The 23,846-nt window shown below is 41.1% G+C and overlaps 1 protein-coding gene across 11 annotated transcripts in view; it reads left to right on the top strand.

The window, feature by feature from the left end:
• ATXN7 (ataxin 7) overlaps positions 1-23,846 on the top strand; it is a 142,217-nt gene that overhangs the window by 108,204 nt on the left and 10,167 nt on the right. For all 11 annotated transcript variants that reach the window (XM_073009968.1, XM_038003695.2, XM_073009963.1 and 8 more), the window contains 6 exons: positions 10,226-10,478; positions 12,502-12,761; positions 13,250-13,332; positions 18,446-18,711; positions 20,547-20,745; positions 21,110-21,231. In XM_073009968.1, coding sequence (XP_072866069.1) covers positions 10,226-10,478; positions 12,502-12,761; positions 13,250-13,332; positions 18,446-18,711; positions 20,547-20,745; positions 21,110-21,231 — 1,183 coding nt within the window. The remainder of the gene's footprint in view (positions 1-10,225; positions 10,479-12,501; positions 12,762-13,249; positions 13,333-18,445; positions 18,712-20,546; positions 20,746-21,109; positions 21,232-23,846) is intronic.

Here is a 23,846-nt window from a genome sequence, read left to right as displayed (position 1 = left end):
AGACAGTGACCTAGACCAAAATGAGACTATAGAGATACTTGTGTAAAGACTGAGTATGTTTGATGCTTGAACTACAGATAGTGTAACAAATTGGAAGGCTATAGTTACAAAGGTAAATAGCTGAAATTCTAAGGTGTTCTTTTCCCTAACATGTAGAGGATTAAATCAAAAGTAGCTAGAGACTAGTGGATTTTTGTTTTGGCTCTCTTTTCTCCTCACATGTTGGTACCTGAGGTATAGAAACAGTTCAAGTGAATGATGGTGTGAGAGGGAGAAAGGGGGAGTGAAATTTTACAAAATGATGTGCATCACTCAGATGGTGAGGTCATGTTTGTTTCAGCCAGGGTGATTTATTGCTGTAGTGTGTCACCATCTTTTGGGTAACACTGTGCTCTCTGATGATAGCAGAGAGAAGTCCTTATGGCTGTTAGCAGAGCAGAAGTGTCAGCCAGCATGTCATTCATTGTGTGGTATCTGTAGTTAGAAACGGTGACAGCAAGATCACAGAGGTGGCATAAACAGTTGGATGGTTGTGTTACGCTCAAAAGCAACAGCATTCTTTTCCCAAAAGGTACTTTCCCTAAGTGTGTGTATGCGTTAGAGAGGATGCTAACCCTCAGGTCAAAAGTCTGCGCCTTGAACGGGGTTGCAGGAGCATAGAAAGGGCGTCCTTCAGGAACTGAAGATCACTCAGACCACTCGGTTTTACTTAAGACAAGTTGTTTCATGAAAGAAAAAAAAAAAGGGTGTTATACTCGTAGCTGAGGTGATCAACTGTTACAACACTCTGTACCTCCTCTTTTTCCCTATCATTCCGTCTTTTTCAATAAAATTTTTGGATATTTTTAAAGCCCTTTTACAAATGTTTGCAAAGAGCTGCAAGTTAAGCAGGCAGGGAAGGAGTATCCCCCAGATATTCAGTAAGTTTTTCATATTTCTCACATACTTGAAAGCAGAGTTCAGAAAGAACAGTCCTCTTGGGAAGAATTCCTGGCAAGAGGATTATTTGAGGTTGCCATATTTCTGCTCCTTTCTTAGCAACATTATTTACAATCCATTCACGCCTGTCCCTTCCCCCACTGAAGTGGAGTCGTTCTCCCTTGTAATCTGCCCTTTGTGATCTGTTCTCTTTCATGCAGCCAGTGTGAATGGGTATGCTGCAGTGTGCGCCCTGCCCAGAGACGTGGAAATGCCAAGAGACCCGAATACTTTAGTTGGGCCTTTATTTCTGTGATAAAGCACTGACTTGAAGAGCTTGATAATTTGATTAGGACCTTTGGTGAAAAGTTGTTTCAAGTGGCCCAAGTGCTATAAATGACTCTCTTTTCTGCACTTTCCCCTTATGTTTTAATTTAAAAGCACCTCCGCGTTAGAGGGAGGAGAGATGCATTTGGCAGAGGTAGCAGTTGGAGACTAATTTGTTAGGGCAGCCAGTGTTGAAATCATCCTTTTCAGTTAAATCTCTCTAGTGGAAATGATGCCGAGTGCTTTCTGGCAAGGACTTTTTCTTTCTTAGTGTTTTCCAGTGCCATTTGTAACCCACCTAAGCATGCTCTGAAGTTGCCTCCCAGCCCCAATTTTGGCTAATTGTCCTTTGAGGCACTGCATGTCAGAGGTCAGTTCTGAATTCCCCAACTTGAGATTTGAATGTTCCGGGGACAGTCCCACCGACTTGCTTCCTTTTAAGCAATTAGACTACACTCAGCACTCTCTGGAATAGTTTCATCAAGTGCCTGGGGAACATAAAGAAATTAGATCAAAGATAAAGCAGATTTAGGATTAAAAAGAACCTGTGACTACAAAGAGTGGATGGAGTAGGACCATGTTTGCTTGTCAGGCCACGTGTGAGTGCTTTTAAGAAGAATAAGAAAATTTAGAGGGAAAAGTTGACAACAATGAAAGTAGTGAGGAAATATGAAATGCTTAATGTTCATGTGTAATCCATATGTAGTGATATGTAGTCCATGTGTAGTGATTTGCGATGGTATGCCAAGTATTTTTTAATATTCATTAGGAAAAAATATATATATATATGAAACTCCTACATCAAATACAAAGTCATTCTTTCAGAGATATTATTGCTTAGGATAATGCTAAATTAGTACCTAGTCGGCCACTGAATTTTTAAAAATATATTAAGTAAATAATGGTCTAGATATTGTGCAGATTTGGAAAAGGATCCAAAGTATGATTTAGTTGTGAATAACAGAAGTTGAGGGAAAACACTAGTTGGGAACAAAGTACATGTGTAAGAAAAAAGTGCTGAGTTTGTTTGTTTGTTTGTTTAATGCAGTCTTTATTTCTAGTCTGCCTCAGGTCCTGCTCTTGGATGTTTTCTTAAGGAGTTATAATCCTTGTGAAAGACACATAATGCCAATTGACACCTCATGAGTTGTGTTTGGTGGCCTGGAAATGGAGTATGACAGTTTGGATTAATTGGGAGCCGTGTAATAGCAAGCTGCAGTTATTTTTCAACCTGGACATAAAAATAAACAATAAATAATTTTGTGAAGGGACAGCTTGATGAATGACCTAAAGTTTTAAAACTGAGCTTTTGATATGTGCATTGTTGCTTACTATGACTGGCCAAAGACTGTGTGCATGTTTACCTGTGTTTTACATTTTATAGCCATGTATAACCTTCATTATTGAAAGTCCTTGCTTTAAATGACCGTCATTATGGGATGTTTGTGGAATGGAACTGTCAGAAGGCATGAAGTCGTGCATTTCTTGAAGCATGCATTGGTATTTCTCATAAGGCCCATCCATGCCGATTGCACACTCTGTTTAACCTTAACTGACTGAGTCTATCTGAAAGTATGAGTGAGTTTCATTTAAAGAAAAATTTGTGGGTTTTACTTAGAAAATCTGCCCAAAATTTCCACCTTTGGATCTGTAAACTGAATTTGAGACTTGATCTTCATTTTATTCTATTTGCAGGTTTTCGTGAGTGTCTTCTGAATTCTGTGAGGAAAATGAGCCAACCTTTTATTTGTAAAATAACTTTATCTTGAATGAATGTTCTTTTTGTTTGGTATGAATTTGCTAATTTTTAAATGAATTCTTAAAGTTGCTCCCCTGAGCTCCTATCTTAGAATAGGTTGATATCTTCCTGAAATGGCATGTAAAAATATGTGTACTAAATCCTTATCACACTGGAGAAGATAACTTACAGTAAAGAGGGTTTGGTTTGTTCTTAAGTGATTTCTACTTTTCTTTAGAAGTCAGGAGGTGTTATTGACGAGTACTTTTCTGTCTAAAGAAATAAGCCTGTAGCTGGCATCAGCCAAGCTAATGGGGTATCTGTCTTATGTGCTGTTGAGTTCCCAGTACTTGGTCCGTAGTAGGCTCTGTGCTGCAGGCTTTGCAACTCTTTATCATTTAATCCACAGCAGCCCTGCAAAGTAGGCTTGGCAGTTGAAGACACCGCCAACGAGGATGGAGTGAGCTGGTTGCCCAGGTTCACCCAACTAGTAACTGGCAGAGCAAGGATATGAACCCACATATCCCTGACTCTAAAGTTCTTACCCTTTTCAGGTAATCTTTTAAAAAGTATTTTTATTTGATTTGGATTCTATTCAGGCTGATTACTGAACCCATACATATCAAGACTGTGCCCAACAGCCCTGAGCCTCTGCTGGGAAGGTGACCGTAAACAACCTGAGAGTGAGTGGAAGCACGCATATTGTATTGTCTACTGGTTGGTGGGTCCAGCCTTACCCTATTGAGCAGGTGTTTGCTGATGGTCTTCTGTAGAGCATCCTCATCTGGAAACTGTTTAAGTTGATTCCTTTTAACCAAGCTATAAAGACAGCCCCAATTGGCACGTTCTGTCACAGTTTACTCTTCAAACTGATGCAGGATTTTTCTTCTTGGTCACACTGCAAGCCAGGGATGCCCGGCCAGCGATGCCATGCTTGGGCCTCCCTCAGCCACGCTGGGTGTGCCGCAGCTTGCCTGTGTTATAGGTTGTACCTGCGTTTGGCAGTTCCTGAGCTCTTGTATTGCACCCAAGAAGAATGAGGATACATGGAACATTGGAGGGTGAGAAAAGTGGAGAACAATTTTATTGAGTGATGGCAACGGCTTTCAGCAGAGAGAGAATTTGGAGAGAGGGGAATATTTCCCCCATGTGGCTGGGTCTAGGGCCCTTTATGGACTCAGAATGGGGTGTCTGATTGGTTTGCGAGTATTCAAAAAGCTTTAAAGCGAAGGCACAACTCAAAGGTGGGCATGACAGTGTAGAAAAACCAATTTGGAAAGGGTAGGTATATATAAAAACAGGTGAAGGGGAACCAGAGGAAAGCATCCCAAACGGGAAGACAAGTTCTCAATCCAGTCCTAGGATTTAACTTGTAGCTTGACTTTCAGGCTTTAAACTGTCTTCAACTTGGAGGTGGGTTTTCGTCAGAGACCCTCCCCTGTCTGTCTAGGCACTCAAAACCATCTTGGATGCTTTAAGACCCTCCAAGCAGAGAACTGCTACACTGGCTGACACACTCATAGCTGATTTTTAGCTTAGCAACTTCCAAAATGGACAGGTGAAATCGAAAACAGTCTGGATTTCCCTTAAACATATTCTGGATCCCACCCTGAATATACCAAAAAACTGTCATCGACGACAGATGTTCAGCCTATGCAGACTTGTACACTAACAACCAGCTTTTGCCGAGCACTTGGGGAAGATGGCCTTCTTACTGATTTATGTCCCAACCCTCATCTTTATCCCTGCCCCTCCGTCATGTGCCATTTCAGAGCAGACAAGTTGCCTTGTGCTTTCACCCAAGTGCTGGAGTCAGCCTGCCTGGGATTGCACCCATCTTTGCCTCTTAAGTAACCATGTGATGTTGGACAACTGACTTGAGTCCTTTAAAGCCTTGGCTTCCTCATCTGGAAAGTGAGGATAATAATAGCATCTACTTTGTTAGAAAGATGGTCAGGATTGAATGAGATAATCCATGTAAATCCCGTAGCATGGTGCCTGGCATGTGGTTTCTACACAATACACAGTAGCAGCTGTTGTTGATGTTGTTGTTCTTGAAGGTGAGATTTCTCATCAGCCAGTTGTTTGGATTATAAAAGATTAGTAAAAGGTTTAATAAGATGTAAGAAAAGAGCCCTGAATAAAGGCTATGGGAAGGGTTGCAGCTTGTGAGTTACCATGAGATGGTGGACAGAAGTTATCTGACATTGGATGAAAAATTGTAGCATCATATGTGTTTGGGTGTGGTTAATAACACACATGGTGGTGAACTGAGGTAGATGGTAGAAGTTTGAGGGGTGTGCATTTTGAATCTTCCCACGTGGCTCATTTCAGCCAGTTTTCTGTGTTCATCTGGTATTTCTTACAGATAAAAATCATGAAAAGTGAATGCAAAATTTCAATATGTTCAAATTGTTTCTTAGTATATCGGTGGCTTTGGAATGCTTTTGCATTCTCAAAACAAGCTTTATAGCAGAACTGAGGATATTTAATTCAGGTTCTGTGGGGGTTTCTTAGTAGTTAGCCACTTGCATGATACCCGTTGAGAATGGGACAAATTGATACTGTGCTCAGGAATGATAGTATGCCTTGCTTTATTTTGGCATGTATAAAATTGAGACCAGAACACCAGATTTTTCTTCTTTAGAAGTATGTATTTAATAACCGAGTAAACTATATTCATTGTAGAGAAACAATACACAAATGTTTTAAAAAATAAAGCTATAATCCCAGGAATAACCACTTTTTAAAAAGCTTGACATATATCCTTCTAGATTATTTTCAAGTATGAATGTTAGCATTTGGAGTTACAATTTGTTTTGACTGCTTTTTAGATTTGTGCCCTAATTTTTGACACTTGCTCATTATAAATTATTTTTAGTTGTTTTCAAAGCAATATTTATGATATAAAAAGATCTAATTATTTGCTTTGAACTCCTTTTTGGTGTGTACCTGGCTGTTAATACTTAAAATTGTTTTTTAAATCTCAGAATGAATTCAGAATTATAAGCTTAGTATTCTCGGTTGCATTCCATTTTGGAAGACCTATACAGAGCTGTCCACCCTCCTATACCCACTAATATCCTATCCTGCCCTTGCCATGTGACGTATTAAAGCCACAAGGGAAAAGAGCCCCATGAAACTCCGTCTCCCTCGCTTCTCCCCAGCACAACACACACGTACACACTTAGGCATGTTTGTCTTTCCTTGTCTCTGCTCTTTCCTTGTGTCTGTACTTGTCTGTCAGTCGGCCTGTCTCTCCCTTGCTGGAGCCATTCATCATGCCCTCCTCATTCAGGGACAGAGTGTGCTCTCTCTGGGCTGGTGCCAGATCCTGGAGAGAGGAGCGCTTTGAAAACTCAACTTGGCCTCCTCAGCAGACCACATTGCAGTTGTTCTCAGCATTCTGGCCACCACTTTGTCCACTTAATGTAGGGTCCCTAACCCCACCTATAATTTGCCCACTTCTCTTCTGTTCTGGGAACAAATACTTTTTTAAAGCTAGATGCCCAGCTTAAAATCTTATGAAAAATAAGAACTCACAGTGGAAGGATAAGGGGAGTCCAACTCAACTATAATTAAATTTGGTTTTTCCTTCTTGCTTTCTTGTCGGGGGAAAGCCAGATGCTGTCCTTTTCACAGAATAAGTTACCAGTCCATGATGTTAAGGAACAGCTTAACCAGTAGCATGACAAGAATTTGAGCTGACACTTTTCAGCCAGAATCTCAGTTACTTACACACACTACACACACACAATCTGTTTTAAATTTTAGTGAATGAAAAATTCACATGATAGATTGTCATTCTTAGTTTTTAAATAGTTTTTATTGTTACTGAAGTAGAAAATAGAATTTTTTTGAAATATTATCGATACATCAGTAGACTTTTGATGTTAGGAAGCCTGGAACCTTGATTTTCTAGTGCTGAATCCCATATTAAGAGTTAATAGATAAGAAGATTTTAACCAAAGAAAACAGGGGGAGGGTGGACAATGATGGGAATAGAAAATTGAAAGGACGAGCTTAAAGTTACAGTTAGTTCTGCTATACCACCACATGCATTCCTAAAAAATTACTGCACAATGCAACATTACGCAACAAAAACCACATGAGGCTTATTGGGAAAACGGGGTAATGGCACAACATTCAAAGACCTCATCAGTGACACACACAGAAAAACATCGGAACCTAAAAGGGTAGCACAGTCTTACAAATGTTAAATGCTCAAAAAAAAAAATACATAAATACTAGAATAAACATGGCAGTTACCTTGAAAAGACCTGGCATTTGCTTGTGGAAGGCGTGAGAAGGGTTGCGGCTTGGCTGTGAAGTGATGGAAGGAGGTTATCTGAAATTGGATGACAAATTGTAGCATCAGATGTGTTTGGGTGTGGTTAATAACACCCATGGTGGTGAACGAGGTAGATGGTGGAAGTTTGAGGGAGTGTGCATTTTGTGTTTTCCCATGTGGCTCATTTCAGCCAGGTATAGTTTTCTGTGTTCACCTGGTATTTCTTTCAGACAAAAATCATGAAAAAGTGAATGCAAAATTTCAATATGTTCAAATTGTTTCTTACTATATCGGTGGCTTTGGAATACATTTGCATTCTCAAAACAGGCTTCATATCGGAACTGAGGGTATTTAATTTGATTGAGAATTTTATCTAATCATTTGATCTTCAAAGAAAATACATCACACATTTGCTCTGAGACACCTGCTTGAGAATTCTGATACCTAGAGTGTACTTCTTGAAAGTTAAAGTTCTAGTTGAGGGTTTTCTCTGTCTTCTTCATATCACAGACATGCCCATCCTTTAGTGCACTGTTTCATGGGGTACACAAGGTGATTTTTGTAGATAAACATGGATGAATATTTTAATGTTTAGTTTATATAATAAGCTTATTGAACTTACTGTTTCACAGATACTATTGTTTTGGAAAAATCTATCTCAGCTGAGGTTAGAGGTGCCCTGCTTCACCCTGGGGCCCATCTGGAAATGGATTGGGAGGTGGTTTCAGGTTGTCTTTGGCAGATGGGCATTACTGGTGAAGAAGCAGTAGGAGACTAGGAATGCCAACCATTCTGAAATCCTGTATGAAGAACTGTCCTGTCCAGAATACCAGTGATGTCCCCATGAGAGGTTGGTTAGTATTAGAGTAAAGAGGAGGAGGAGGAGGAGATAATAGAATTGATAATGTAAATTAAAATGTTGAGTTTAAAAAAATAGTATTTTATGTAGCTTTGGTAAGAACGATGACAATAGTTTGCAATTGATGAAAATTTGGAAAACACTAATTGAGGACAAGTAGTAGTGGTGAGCTTCATTTGACAAACCCTTTAGTGCCTTGTAGCAGACAGTATTCTCAGTGCCATGCACATGCTAACTTACTCAGCTGTGGTTAATGGTTCTTGAGGCATTAGCCTAGTCTACTGTAGTGTCTCAACCGTGGCTGCACAGTAGAATCAGACAGGGAAACTTGTCAAAACTCTGGATGCCTAGTCCACACCCCAAACCAATTAAATCACAGTCTCTGAGGGAGGGACCTATGCATCAGTGTTTCTAAAGCTCTTTATGTTATTCCAGTGGGTAGCCAAGTTGACAGCCACTGGTCTAGGGCCTTCTAAAAATCACTCCTTTTCACAAGAAAAGCTTTACTAGTCATGCAGAAGTTAATTGAAGACCTCTGTCCCATGCCTTACAGAGAAAGACGATGGAGACATGGCCCACAGAAGCTGTATCGTCTAAGGCAGGTGACAAATGCAAACACATGTTTACAATCCTGGCTGACAAGTGCTGATGCTTAAAAGTATGTTCAGAGTGTTTTGGGATCATAAAAGAGAGAAAAACTAAATTTAAAAAAATCTTCAGATGCCAAATTTGGAAAACTGTTAAACTGAATTTATTTTAGTTTTTTCTTCCTTATACACAACTTTCATTTTGGAATGAACAAAAAGCAAAAGGCACTTATAAATCACTATTAATTTAACCTTCCTAACTTGATTGTAGCCTTTGTGTAGTTGAGTTGGAGAATAGAAATTTGAATTTTGTCTGTAGATAGCTAGGATAATAATTTTGTCCTGGTGTGGAACACACTCTTAAGTACTTTATAAGCCATCATTGAAGTAATGCCCTTCCAGAAATAAGTCACCACAGTTTTACCAAGAAACTCAGGACTGCTATAAGAAGATCTTTGGAAATAAACCATTGAAGTCTTACTTGTGGTCACTGATTATCATGTGCCTAATGTTTTAAATACGCATATAGCTCCTGTATTGTGGTAAGTCAATGTTGGATCACATGCATTTTAAAACTTAGAGTTAAGCAAATGCGTAATTTTAAATTAATTAATTAAAGGCAGCCACTAAGGTACTTGAGCGGATAAAGTTACCAAATAATTTATTTGTTTCTGATGGTAACATTCTTCAACAGCTCTTGATTTATGTTAGTATGGATTACCTTACTCTAAGAAAACCTGATTCTCCAGTGGATAGATTTATTTTCAGCTAAACCTTTGTAGTCTATACTTAACCATGAATTACTTCCTGGTTTAAAAAACAGGCGTAGCTATTTGTGGTATTTTTGTCTTGCGCCTTTGGCATCTTAGTGGTGTGAACCGGAGCTATGCCATCTGTAGTCAAGTGAGATTATTAAAAAAAGGGGGGTGGGAAGTGAAATGATTCACTGGAAAATTTCAGCACAGATTCTTAGGGAACGATAAGATAACCCTAGAAACATTCTTATTTGTGTCATATGCTGGTGGGTAGTGACAGGGAAAAAAAAGAAGGTACAACTTGTTTCTTAAGATTTTGCTATTTTGAAAGTCAGAGAGGTGCTATGTTAGAAAGGAAGAAAGAATTGCTTGCAGTGTCAATTAGCAGAACTCTGCAGATGAATGAATAATTTTCCTCTCTGTCAGTGCAAGTTGGAGCCAATGAGGTTCATTGCTAGCATGCAAAACCCAAAAGGCAATATTCTCATGTTTACGATGGTTGTTTAATTTCCTGATGTGATAAAACGCTTTATGCTGAGATACTTCAGAAACAGAAGGACCCGTTCCTAGAATGTTAAGTAAGTCTGTGGGGCTTAGATGAGCCATTTCTGAAGGCTGCTGAGTGTAACATATCTTCACTTAATGATACGTGTTTTAACCTGAATATATTGATTTCAGGGAATTCTTCCAGAATTACATTCGAGGTTTGCCTGAAACATGGTATCTTTTTTTCTTCATTTTCCTTTTCAGAAAGAAGACATAGCTCATCCAGCAAGCCTTCTTTGGCCGTTCCTCCCACTTCAGTATTTTCCTTCTTCCCTTCTCTGTCCAAAAGCAAAGGAGGCAGTGCAAGTGGAAGCAACCGTTCTTCCAGTGGAGGTGTTCTTAGCGCATCCTCATCAAGTTCCAAGTTGTTGAAATCACCCAAAGAGAAACTGCAGCTCAGGGGGAACACCAGGCCAATGCATCCCATTCAGCAAAGTAGAGTCCCCCATGGTAGAATGTGAGTATGGCCAAGAGGGTTTTTAAAGCTTACCTGCTGGAAATAGAGCTGTGTACACCAGTGGCATCCGAGAGTGCCTGTGAATAATATAGAAGAGAGCCCACTTGGGGAAGAATTCAAATGTATGTTATATTGTTTCTTGATGTTTCCCTATCATGTCATAGGAAACTTTTCAGAGTAGTAATAGCAATGATAATAAGGTTACTAATATTTATTGATCCATTCTTGTGTGCTAGCTGCTGAAACCTAACTGTGTGTATACTATGTCACTTATCACAACAACCCTATGGAATAGGTACTGTTACTATCCTCGTTTTCCAGATGAGGAGAAGGAAGCTTCATGAGGTGGGGGAGTTTTGTCCAAGAAGACCTCAAGTCACATAGGCCTGGATTTATGTCCCACGTCTGTCACTTCTTAGCTGTAGGGGTTTGGGCAAGGCACCGTTTCTCTCTGAGTCTAAGAATAACAGCCACTGTGCTGGGTTATTGAGAATATTCTAGTTAATATATGTCTAGCACCTGGCATAGTCTCTGGCCATAGGAGACAGTTAACAAATGGATACTGGCACTCCTGCTACTGCTGCTGTTGGTAACAGTAATGATAAAAAGATGCAGAGATTCCTAGATGCCGCTGTAGAATTTTCTGGAATCTGCAGAGCAAATAGGGAAGCAGTGCTTCCTCCCTTCAGCCTTAGGTTCACATCACAGCAGTGATGAGGGAAGACTGAAGGAAGTTCACACCTTCCAGGCATGTCTTTGGCAAGTTTCTATGGTCACTCAGTAGATTGGCAGGCTTCTTGAGGTCACGTGAGGGAACAGCCATGCACTCCAATAGAAACATACTTCGCATTGTTGGGGTATCCCTCAGCCAAGTGGCGGATGGCTTTTCTCAGGCAAACCTGCCTTTGGAGGGTATAGCACACATCGTAGGTCCAAGATCTGGTAACCTGGTTAATCTCAGGGCAGGGTCCAGCACCTGCTGCTGCCTAAGGACCTTGCCAGCTGGGAGAGGATGTGACATCTTGCAGTCTCTCTACTGCTCTCAGGCTATTCCAGGTACAGCTGTTTGGGTCTGTTTGTCTTGGTTGCTAAGCCCCCAGCCCCTGTTCTTCTGTCAGAAGTACAGTACAGCAAGCTTGGTTTTTGTTCCGGGAGCTGTCCGAAAGCCAAAAAAGGTACCAGTGGTAGTGTATAAGTCACTGGCTAGCTTAACAGCTGTTAGAGCACTGACTCCACTGAACAAAGTTTATACAACCACATTGATTCAAATCTTCTTTACTTAGAGCTAGGCCTTTAGATAGGAACCAGGCCAGTTGTTAGCTTCCTACCAGTATTTTCAGTTTTACTAAGCAAAATAATAGTGTCAGTAAGATTCCAAGATTCATTCCTTTGTTAGTGGCACAGGTATTCCCTAAGCTCCTGTCATAGAAACATTTTTCAAGGACTGGAGAATTACGACTTTAATGACACAACATATATTTATTAAACACTAGTCTCCCTTTTTGACAGAAGCAAAGAACCTCCTCTTGGAGATATGTTATTAAGCATGTTTGAGTTATCATAAGTCTTTAGTGACATTTATTGGGAATATTTGCTCACTCAGAAGTTTACTTTGTTTTGATGAATCCTTTATTACAAATGGCAGTCCTCAAAAGATAGTCTCTAAGGGTTCTGCAGATAGTCTTTGGTTCTTTTAGACCTTCTCATGTTTTGCTTCTTATAAAAATTGCATTGCATTGGGTATCAGGTCTAAGTCTCCCATTGGCTCCTGCGTAAAATTTTTTGAAATGATAAAAGACCAGGCAAATCTGAAGGGCCACTGAGGGTTTTGCCTCACCAGAAGGGCTTATAGGCTTAATATATATGAACCTTACTAACAGAATTCATAAGGAGCCTTCCAAGAGGCTGGCCCTGTGCAGCGCTTGGGTAGGCCCAGGCTCTACCCTCATCCCTCTGGCTCACCATTCACCTGGGGGCTGCTGAGGCACTCAGTCACTGGTTTTCTCACTTTATCCTATGACAGCATGACGCCCTCTGTGAAAGTGGAAAAGATTCATCCGAAAATGGATGGCACACTACTGAAATCTGCGGTGGGGCCAACCTGTCCTGCTACTGTGAGTTCCTTAGTCAAGCCTGGCCTTAACTGCCCCTCAATACCAAAGCCAACCTTGCCTTCACCTGGACAGATTCTGAATGGCAAAGGGCTTCCTGCACCGCTCTCTCTGGAAAAGAAACCTGAAGACAATTCCAATAATAGGAAATTTTTAAATAAGAGATTATCAGGTAACTTCAAATTTTCTTTCTTCATAATGCTTCTCTATATAGAGAGAGCATTAAATGGGCATTCATGGGGAGCAAATCACCTGCAATCTAGAATTCCTATTTTTAAAACTGGTCACCTTCAGCTTTAGGAGGAAGTTCCTTAGTTAATGTGTTTGTTCTCTTCACTCTTGGTTTTTAAAAAGCATGAGAGTGTATGTGTGTAGGTCATGTATGTGTGTAGCTTTCTAGTGGTGTATTTCTGAAGGAAGTAATACAGACTTAATATCTTTTCTGTCATCTGATGGCAGTAGTCACCCCGTCTTAGTGATGTTGCTGCTTTGTTGCGGTGCTCACACACGGTGCTCACACATTGTATATATTTTTATTTATTGATAATGTGGATTTTATTCCAGCTATAATTTGTCTAACTGTTGATTTCTTCTATTACTTACAAAATACATGGAGGAGAGTTTGTCAGGCCACATGTAATGCCTGTGTTCTTTTGACAGAAAGAGAGTTTGATCCTGACATCCACTGTGGGGTTATTGATCTCGATACCAAGAAACCCTGCACCCGGTCTTTGACATGCAAGGTGGGTAGACTTCTGAAAGTCAAGCCGACTATCCTGATAAACGTGGGTGACCAGGATGTACCACACTGCTTGCAAAGTCTCTCTGACCCAGAGAGGATGCTCTGTGGATTGTTCTGAATTGTGTAGGTGAAGGAATAACTTGGAAGAAAGCCTCAGATTGACAAAATGTGAAGTGTGTTGTTATAAATTACAATCTTGACAGAGGTTTTGTTTCTAATGAGCAGTGTTGTAGCCACAGGAATAGTGTTCTTTCCAAGTTAGTCTGTTATTTTTAAAGACTTTTAATATTTCCATATGGAAATGTAATATGAGAGGCTACCCTTGACTGTGCTGTAAATTATACTGACTTAAAGCAAGTCCAGAAATTTCCTTTGCATGTGTATGAACATTTAACAAATGTGTCACCCGTGGTTCTTAAATTTTAAAAAACCACTTTTTAAAAAAATCTGTGACTTTGAGATAGCCCTGTTTTCTCGTTTAAAAAAAAAGTACTGCAAGCCAGGCGTGCCTGTAAGTCCCAGCTAGTGGGGAGGCTGAGGCAGAAGGGTTGCTTGAGCCTAGGAGTTCGAGTCCAGCCTGGACAACATTACGAGACCCATCTGTTTTAAGAGAAAAAACTAGATAAAATATATAAATAATTTATACACAAGCTAAGAAAATGTAATGGTCTTCCTTTTTGCTCTGGGGTCTTCCTTATTTCCTTTAAAATGCCAGTATGTTAATAAGGTATATTTGCTGAAAAGTAAGGGTTATTGATGTGGGGGGTGGCTTCAGGTCATCAGTGAACACCTCTGCATAAATGAGCTTATGTGTTGATGTGCATTTCTCTGGAGGGTGTCCCCAGCTACCCCCCAGAAAGGTTCAAGAAGCATTCAGAGTCACTGCTTTGAAGTATGTAATTTTAAAACCTTAGACGGAGGGAGTAAAAATGATTAAAGTTAGCATTTTCTTCTAAAAATTAATAAAATGGTTAGTGTTTTATTTTAGATTTTATTAAAGTGTATTTGAATAAAGGACTTCAGGCCCTGCCCCAGGCCCCAACCAGTGGAGGCATGTTACAGTCTTCTGGAGTGGGAAATTTTTAAATGGTTCTTACTTTAATTTAAGCTTCTAATTTAATTTTAGTGTATAGATTTTGTCTTACAGCAGTGGTTCAGAACCTTTTTGGGGAGAAGGGTTGGTCAAGAGTGCCTTCAAATATCTCATTTTTTTTTTTTTAAAAAAAAGCACGGTCCATCTTTCCCAAATAAAATAGTGCATATACATATACATTCTGAATTTTTATCTTGGATTAATGGATATCCCCACCCCAAGCCCATCCTTGGATTTCTAGGTTAAAAACTCTCTTAAAACAAACTGCTTTTGTTTTGTATAGGGTACTAATTGGACACAGAGTCGTGTAGTCGGGGTGGTGTATGAAGATAGCCATCTGAGCTCTGTAGAATTATGTCAGTTTCAGCTGCCCCTGAGAGAATGTGTGAAAGCATGCCTCAACCCTGTCCACATCATGATCACAACTTGCCATTCTCCTTTTGCCTTCTTCCTGCCTCCCTGGCTCTCAGTAACATGGATTTCTCAGTAATATAGTACCTGTGGGCAATGAGGTTTGCTTTTCTTAAACCCAAGATGTTCTTTTTCAGTCGTTCACAAAGCGTGGCAGGGAACCACACCTTTTTTCTTTCTTTTAAATTTTGTTGTGATGAGAACACTTAACTTGAGATCTCCTCTTGTAACAACTTTTCAAGCGTGCAAGACAGTATTGTTGACTGTGATAGAATATTGTACAGCAGATGTCTAGAACTTGTTCATCTTGCTATAACTGAAACTTTATGCTCATTGATTAGTAATTCCCTATTTCCCTCTCCCTTCAGCTGCTGGCAGCCACCACTCTAGTCTTTGAGTCTGTGAGTTTGATTTTAGAGCTCATATAAGTGGAATCATGCAGTGTTTAATATTTCTGTGACTGGGTTATTTATCTTAGTATAATGTCCTCAAGGTTCATACTTGTTGTAGCATATAGCAGAATTTCCTTCTTTTTAAGGGCTGAATAATATTCCAGTGTATGTATATACTACGTTGCCTTCATCCAGTCACCTGTTGACAGACATTTATATTTTTTCTACATCTTGTCTATTGTAACTAGTACTTTAGTGAAAATAGGAGTTCTAATAGCTCTTTGAAATTCTGATTTCAGTTATTTTGGATAAATACCCAGAAGTGAGGTTGCCAAACTTTTTTTTTTTTTTTTGACTCAAAATCTTCAAGGAGCTTGACAAACATTTCTTCCAGTGCCTTTATTGCTAGGTGGACTGACTTTGAATGGGTCTGCATTTTTCTCCCATCTTCCTTTTCAAATGATATGTGCTCCCCTTCTCCTTCTTTAAGGGTGTCATTACACTCTTTGGCATTGGGCTAAGCCTGTTATTGCATTAATATGTCTTCAGACCCAGCTCGTCATGAGATCAGCATAGAACTAGCAGAAAATGCAGCATCTACCAGGCCTGCCCTTTTACAGGATGCGTTGACTTTTTTTCATTGTTTAGTCAGTTCTTTTCCTTTTCCTTGCCTTCACTTTGGTCAGAATCTATTAAGCTCGGTAGGGCTAAACATGCCTGCATGTCCCTACCCTGAGTGTTTCCCAAGTTGCTGCCAGGTGTCTTCTGTCTTAGACTTCGAACGTTATCTGTTCTCTTCACCATCAGGGGATTTGCTGCTCTTCGTTCCCATTACTTATTCTCTGTTGTCCGTCTGCCACCCTTACTGCCCCTCCTCACTTCTTCATCTGTCTAATATCCCGTCGAATTTCCTCTTTGCCTTCCATGCAGAGAGATTTGTGACTCCTGTAGCCTTTGTCCATTCACTTATTGTAGAACTTTTTATTACATACATCTGTGAACACCGACCTCACCCATTCTAGGTCCCAGGGAATAAAGGGTTTAGCACAATAACCACATGTTCCCTATACTTGTGGCGCTTACAGTCTGATGAAAGAGATGGAGATTATTGATCACCAAAATAAGTGTAGAATTACCACTGATTAGTTATAAAAAGATGAGAGGACTACATTATGAAAGCCTGCAAAAATGAAGTTTGGCCAGGGAAGGCTTTCTTGCCGTAGGAACATTGGGCTGAAATCAATATGATGATTTATCTGGGCAGAGAGGGATGGGAGAGGTAGGAGGGGTGGAGGAAACAATATGTGTGAAGGCTCTGTGACAGGGACAGAGCAAATTTCTTAGAACCTTAAAGCCAACCAGATGGCTGAACAGAAAGAGGGAGGAAGAGGTACGCAGGACCAAAGGAGCAGGGATCAGTAAGCAAGGGTCTTAAGAGTGTGCAGGGCCCCAGAGCCTAGTTACACAGTCAGTCTTTATCCTGTGAGCCTTGGGCAACCCCTATCAGATTTCTGTTTGGAATGTTCTTCACAGCCCAGTGGAAACCCTACTTACTCTTCAAACTGAGCTGGGAAAATGTATCTGCCTGCTTTCTTCATTTGGCTGTACTGTGCTAGGCACTGGGGACATTCAGGCTGAGGAGAGGTTTATACATCTGATTGGAGAGACAGGCAGGTGGACCAGTAATGTTGTATGTTCATTTGTTCTTTCAACACATGTTGGAGGGCCATTATTTTTATAAACTTTTTGTTCAAAGCATTTGAGTGCCAGGTATTCTTCTAGATGCTGGTACAACACAAACAAAACAAAGTTCCTTGTCTTCATTTAGGTTACTTTCTTATGGATATTTTTCATATTAAAGAAAATCAAGTAAAAATGTAAAAAGCTAAACACATTTATCTGTGCCAGGTTAGATTATTTAGGTAGACATAGTTTGCGGTGTGTCTCGTAAGGAGGTAGGTTGTGTTATTCAACTGAAAATGGTAGTTAGAAGCATAATTCCCTTTTTAAGTCCCTAAAGTTGTAGCAAATATGCCAATACATTTGTATTATGTATAGGGGTATGCACACATTTACAGTATTTTGTAATATAAAAGAAGGAAACGTAGGTAAATTTGTGTATGTTTATGGATATATGATTGGGGCCACTGTAGCTTATGTAAACTCGTCCATTCCTCAGGATTAGCATCTCCTTGCATTTTTACAGACTGAGATCTCAGCAGTATGGAATGGTCAGGTTTAACTTGAGTAATTGGACTTGACTGCCGATAAGATTTGCCCAACTCTGACCAGTTTACACTGGTACATTCTACTGTATCTTCTGTTAGCAATAGTATTAGGCTTATTTGTTTTGTTTTGTTTTAATGCCAGTAACTATGAAATGTGTTTGGACTACAAGGCACATTTTCTTACAAGATTTGCTTCAATCACAGGTTTGTATTGGTTACCTTAAGACAAACACTGCCATAATTTGACTTTTCTTTTTCCTCTGTGTGCCCATTTCTTAATTTTGAAATTAGACATTGTCTGAAGACCCAGGGGTATTGTCCATCCCATTTCCTTGATTTCCATAGCCAGTGTCTGTCTATAGGGATTACTTTGTCTCCCTTCCTGTTCATAGCATTTCTTCTCAGCCTCATCTGTCCAGTGCTTCTTGGCTGTGGCAGTCTGTCTGCAGAATGCTTGGGGCCACTTTACGTTTTTACATGGCATTTTCATTGGAAAAGAGAGATGGAATTGCGTTGAATTTTTATTCTCTGGAAGTTACTAAAAGAACATTTTCTGATACATGTTTTATGGAATAATTGTTTCTTTAACATTCAAAATTTTAAATGGTTCAAAGAGGGTTTTTCTAATGGAGTTGATAAGAGCCCCCAAATCCAAATTGCTATTGTGTCACAAAACGTGAGTACTTGTCATATGGCACTAATGGTTGCACTTAGTTACATACCAGGTGTCACCGCTCACATTTCTTCTTTCTTCTGATGGAAATAAGATTTCCAGATTCTTCTGCATTTAGAGCCTAGAATGTATGCTTCTAGTCTAGCTAGGGAGAAAATATTGGGCTCTTAAGGTTTTTAGCTTATCAAATGCTGAGTACCCTTTCACTATGCTTATGGTCTAGGTTGCTTTTTTATTGGGAGTGGTGTTTGGGGATATAAGGCAGACCAAAAATTAATTATGAGATTCTTCAGTTTCTCTATTTTTTTGGTCCGCAGACACATTCCTTAACCCAGCGCAGGGCTGTCCAGGGTAGAAGAAAGCGATTTGATGTGTTATTAGCCGAGCACAAAAACAAAACCAGGGAAAAGGAATTGATTCGCCATCCGGACTCTCAGCAACCACCGCAGCCTCTCAGGGACCCGCATCCCGCCCCTCCTAGAACGTCACAGGAGCCGCACCAAAACCCTCACGGAGTGATTCCTTCCGAATCAAAGCCTTTTGTAGCTAGTAAACCTAAACCTCACACCCCCAGTCTTCCAAGGTAAGTCAAGCCCTCCAACTCTTTCTTCCACCTTCGGAGATGAGACTTGCACATACTGTAAAATCTCAGTATGGTCATGATGTTGAGAAACATACCTCAGGCTCACTGTGGAGATAGTTTTCTTAAGGGAGTTTTACTAGGGGGGGAAAAAAAAAAAAAAAAAGGTTAAGTTCATCAGTAAGTTTCAACCAGGGCTTCTCTTGGTTGTAAATGCAAGCAGCAAAATAAAGCTAGAGTTATCTGCTCTATACTTGCTCAACATCAAGTGTCTCAACCCTGTTGACCAGGCAGAAATTGGTCCTTCCTGCGGGTTAGTGACAGGAACTCTTCACTGGCTATGGCCGCAGTTTCCCTTTCATTTGTCTTTATATAGCAGTGGGAATTCTTGCTGGGGACAGGCATTCAGCCTGAGTTTTTACAGCATCCGTTTATCAATGTGTTTTTTCATTCATTCATTTGGGGCTTTGGCCTGAGCATGTATTAGCGTTTTAGTAGCAGAGTAAACAGTGAATCAGAGTGTTTTAATGAGAACTTATACACAGTGACAGAGACAGTGATGGTGGAATATGTGTGTGTGTGCGCTTATATACTGAACCAAGTTGAAGTAAAGACTGTACCTAGTTTCCGGAGGGAAGGGAAAAAGAAAGGCGTAGAGAAAGAGGGGCTTCCGTGTTAGCCGTTCATTTATTGGCAGCAAGAGCTTCTGCTGAGGAATGTGCCAGCCCTCGGTTGCTATTTCACCCTCATGTGTCTGATCTTTAAAATGGTTGCATAAAGGTGGAAGCACCTCCCTCATGGAAACCCAGGTGTCTGTTTGAGCCTGTCCCAACATGAGCTTTGTGGTTTCTATGCAGTATGCTGGAGGAGCCATCAGAGGAGGCTCCTCAGAGTGTGGTCAGGACCTGGCCAGAGATTCCTCCCCAATTCCTTTCTTTGATCATCTTCTCGTTGAAGTTTTTGCATCTAGAAAAATGTAAGCTTAATTCCAGAGGCCATTATAGGTGTAGGAAAAATACTGCCTTAAGTAAGAGGCTGTAGGCTATCCCCATAAAGTGGTAATACCACCTTATTCTTGTATCACCACCTGTCTCTCCTAGGTTATCTTAGAGCACTTTGTGAATTACAGTCAGCCCTCTGTATCCATGGGTTTCACATCCATGGTTTAAACCAATTGCAGATTGAAACTATTTGGGGAAAGAAAAATTGTGTCATACTGATCATGTATAGGCTTTTTTCTTGTCTCAGTATTCCCTAAACAATACATTACATAGCATTTACATTGTATGAGGTACTAAAAGTAATCTAGAGATTAAAGTATATGGGAGGATGCGCATAGGTTTTATGCAAATACTACACCATTTTATATCAGGCCACTTTGTACATTTGTGGATTTGCAGATTTGGCTATCCCCGAGAGGTCCCGGACTCAGTTCCCCATGGATACCGAGAGAAGACTGTGTTTCATTTATTGTCTTAGTAAACCAAATCCAGTTGAAATTTGAAGAGAAATCAAAGAATTCTGTTAAATTCCATATGTATTTCCCCTTCTTTGGGGGAGAATAGATGAGGGACCTGAACCACCCAAATGGCAATAGAAAGGATTCGTTCTAAGTTACCTTAATTGTATCTGGCGAACAGCTGAACTTAACATCCTGCAGTTCAGGAGAGAGGTTCCTTTAATCCCAAGCCACCTGGATCGGCATCTGTTTTCCCCCAGTGCTAGAGGTGGAACTCAGGCCTCCCCTAGGTTGTTTTGGATACATTGTTGTATCTCAGTTAAGGTGGCTGATTCCCAGGTGTGTGATCTGATCCGTGCTGCACTTTCTACTCACCAAGGCCTCCAGGCTGCCCTGCTCAGCAAGGTGGGAGTGCCCCCATTGACCCTCCTCCAGTCCATGAATCTCCACACCCTCCCCTGCCTGCCACTGAGCCAGCTTCTCGGTTATCCAGTGAGGAGGGCGAAGGCGATGACAAAGAAGAGTCTGTTGAAAAACTGGACTGTCATTATTCAGGTCATCATCCTCAGCCAGCATCTGTAAGTTCCACGTCCACCCCCACATTGACCGTTCCCACACAGCATGGACAGGGCACTGCAGGGGGGCGCGCCAGGGACCTTGGCATGCCCATTACGTGTGGGACGCGGTCAAGGTGTGAGAGAAGCTCAGAACAGGGTGCCCCAGAGGCAGCACGCACTCTGTATGGGGGACATCTCATGCTTTTTTCCCTTTCTCTTCCATGACACTCAGGGCTAGGCATTGTCACTCTCATGCTTCACTGCCTCCGGTACTCAGAGGCAGTTCTGTCTTTCCTGATTAGCTCCTTTCCTGAAGGAGTGAGAACCCTGACTGGGCATGCCAATGTGGGAGTCAGCAAGCACGCGGCTATGTTCTCTCTTGCAGTTTTGCACATTTGGGAGCCGGCAGATTGGAAGAGGCTATTACGTGTTTGACTCCAGGTGGAACCGGCTTCGCTGTGCCCTCAACCTCATGGTGGAGAAGCATCTGAATGCACAGCTATGGAAGTGAGTGCCTGTTATTCTTGGGGAGAGGAGCTGACTTTACACAGTGCTGCGTTGTCTTTTGTTTCCTGTGAGACTGATGTTATGAAGATATGCTTATCTAAACGAAGCTGGCCTTTGGCCCTGAGAAGGTGCCTTGTCATTCATTCATTCATTTACTCCACAACTACATATTGTTCTGGGTCCTGGGGTTCAAAGCAGAAGGACTCTTATGTGTATGGAACTCACAGTCTATTTGGGATTGGCTGAGGGGAGAAAAAAACTAGTCTACAGAAGAATAAGGAGATGATAGCTTGTCCTAAGTGAGAGAATGGAAACAATAACAATCACCAAGACTTACTGAGAGCCAACTATACACCAAACAGCTTAGATATACTTAACATTCACAATTCTCTTGTCAGTTGACCATGATTATACCCTCCCCCACACCCCTGTTTGTTTTTGTGTGTGTGTGGGGGGGGGTTTAATAGATGACAAAACTGAGATACAGTGTCATACAGCAAGTTAGTGGTAGGGCCAGGAATTGAACCTAGAGGTAACATGTTTTCAAGTAAACAGCTGAAAATATACAGGCCAGAGGGATTCAGGGAAAGCCTCTGTGAAGAGGCAGATGGATGAGAAAGAGCAGTCACTGGGATGGTGGGGAGGAGTGGGTTCTGGGCAGAAGGAGGCACCTGTGTCAAGGTCTTGAGTCAGAAATGACAGCTTTTTGGAGAGATAGCAAGAAAGTGAGCATGGTACAAGATGAGGTCCAGGAAACCAGCAGGGACCAGGTGACACTGAAATTGCTTCAGTGTTGAAGGTTTTAGGTAGAGGAGCCATGTGCTCCAGTTTGCAATTTAAGACACCTTGTGTGATATTATGTACTTAATGCTTCCCAAACAGGATTTTAAGTGGAAGAAGAGTTCCATGGCCAAAAAGGTTTAACTCAGCCTTTCCTGGAAAAAAAAAAAAAAAAATTGTTCTATTTTTTACTGCAGAACTTCTCAGAGCCTTTAATGGGCACTGTGCTTTGTAACCGTTGAAGCAGGGAATGTCATGTATAATGTGGAATACGTCCCAAGCTCTTTTCACCTCAGAACCTTTCTTAGGGGAACATCTTGGAGAACTAGTATTTGGTGGGAGTGACTTTGGTGAATAGTAAGCTTTACTAAAGTGACTGTCCAGTAATCCCCAGGCCATCCCAGATCCTCTGTTTGGGCATCATTTACTAGGGCCTCCTTAAATGGACTCTGCCAGTACATTCATTTGCCTCCCTGCCTTGGTTTTCTAATAAAGTCAGACGCAGGTCAGAGGCCTTGGATTGTCTGCAACCCAAAGAACCACCTCCATGATCATTAGTAGGACATTTGTTTCCTTAGAAGACCAGATCCAGAGCACTGTTACTCTGCTTTTCTTTTTCATGTTTCTTTCTGGTTCTTGCTGGATAAGAATTTCTTCTTTATGAAGGAACATTGTCCCTGGCTAGACACAGAATCAGAGGACTGGTTTTGGTGGTTCTGCAGGGGTTTTTCCACACCAGAACTCCCTAAGATACGTGAAATCTCAACTTCATATTTCTTCCGACTACCCACTGGGACTTGGAAAGCACATTGAGCTCATGAAACTATGGGTTTAATGTACTCCTGAGAGTTTAGAATGGACTTCTGAATGTTTTATCCACATTATGTTGGTATGTGGCTCATGGCCAACAGTTTGAGCAAAGATAGTTTCAGTTCCTAGTGACTTGTACGGTGAGACTTTCCTCTTGATGTTGTGAACTTTTTAAAAAGTAGGATCATAAGGTCAACTCTCCTGTCTACTCTCTGTTCTGTCTGAAGGCTGCCTACTTGCTTCCCGCAAGAAGGAAACTGACCCTTTCCATTAGCATGACCACTGGTTTTTAAAAAGTCTACAGCAACAAGGGACGTGTTGCTCAGTAATGAGCTGGCACATAGGCTTGGGGCAGATGAGACCTTGGTGCATGATGCCCCCCAACATAGGAGTGCTGGCAGCCTTTTCAGGCAGCCCTTGAGATTTGCTCTGGGGAGCTCAGCACTTCTCATCCAGAGAACTATTCTCACCTGGCATCGTTAAAGCCCTCAAGGAAACTTTCAAAGTGATCCAGGTCCCATCCTACTGGCTCAGCCCAAAATCCTTCCTTACAGGGTTATTCTGGTGAAATTGGAGGGAAGTGAAGTGGGAATTGAGTATGAAATGAGTAAACTTCAGTTTGTGGAGTCTCTGGCCAGTGGTGAAATTTGACCAGCACTTTCTCTGCAGCATGGCCATAAGCTGAAAGGCCACTGCCCACCTCCTGTGATTTCTGTGAACTGCTTGTCCTCTGTTGATTTGGGACCAGTATCCCATATTCCCTAAGAAGGGGCTGGGATGGTTTTCAAAGGTTTTTGTTGGTGTTATTTTATTTTTTTTTAACTTTTTGAAATGGTAATACAGTCACTGGGCTTAAAAAAGGAAAAACAAGGCTGAGGCAGAAGAATGGCGTGAACCTGGGAGGCAGAGCTTGCAGTGAGCCTAGATCGCGCCACTGCACTCCAGCCTGGGCAACAGAGCAAGACTACGTCTCAAAAAACAAAGGAAAAACGAGTATAAAGAGGCATACATTGAAAATCCTGAGT

The sequence above is a fragment of the Chlorocebus sabaeus genome, chromosome 22, assembly GCF_047675955.1.
Source record: "Chlorocebus sabaeus isolate Y175 chromosome 22, mChlSab1.0.hap1, whole genome shotgun sequence".
NCBI classification, from domain to species: domain Eukaryota; kingdom Metazoa; phylum Chordata; class Mammalia; order Primates; family Cercopithecidae; genus Chlorocebus; species Chlorocebus sabaeus.
The sequence above is the reverse complement of the archived record's forward strand: the minus strand, read 5'-3'. Positions and strand labels throughout refer to the sequence as shown.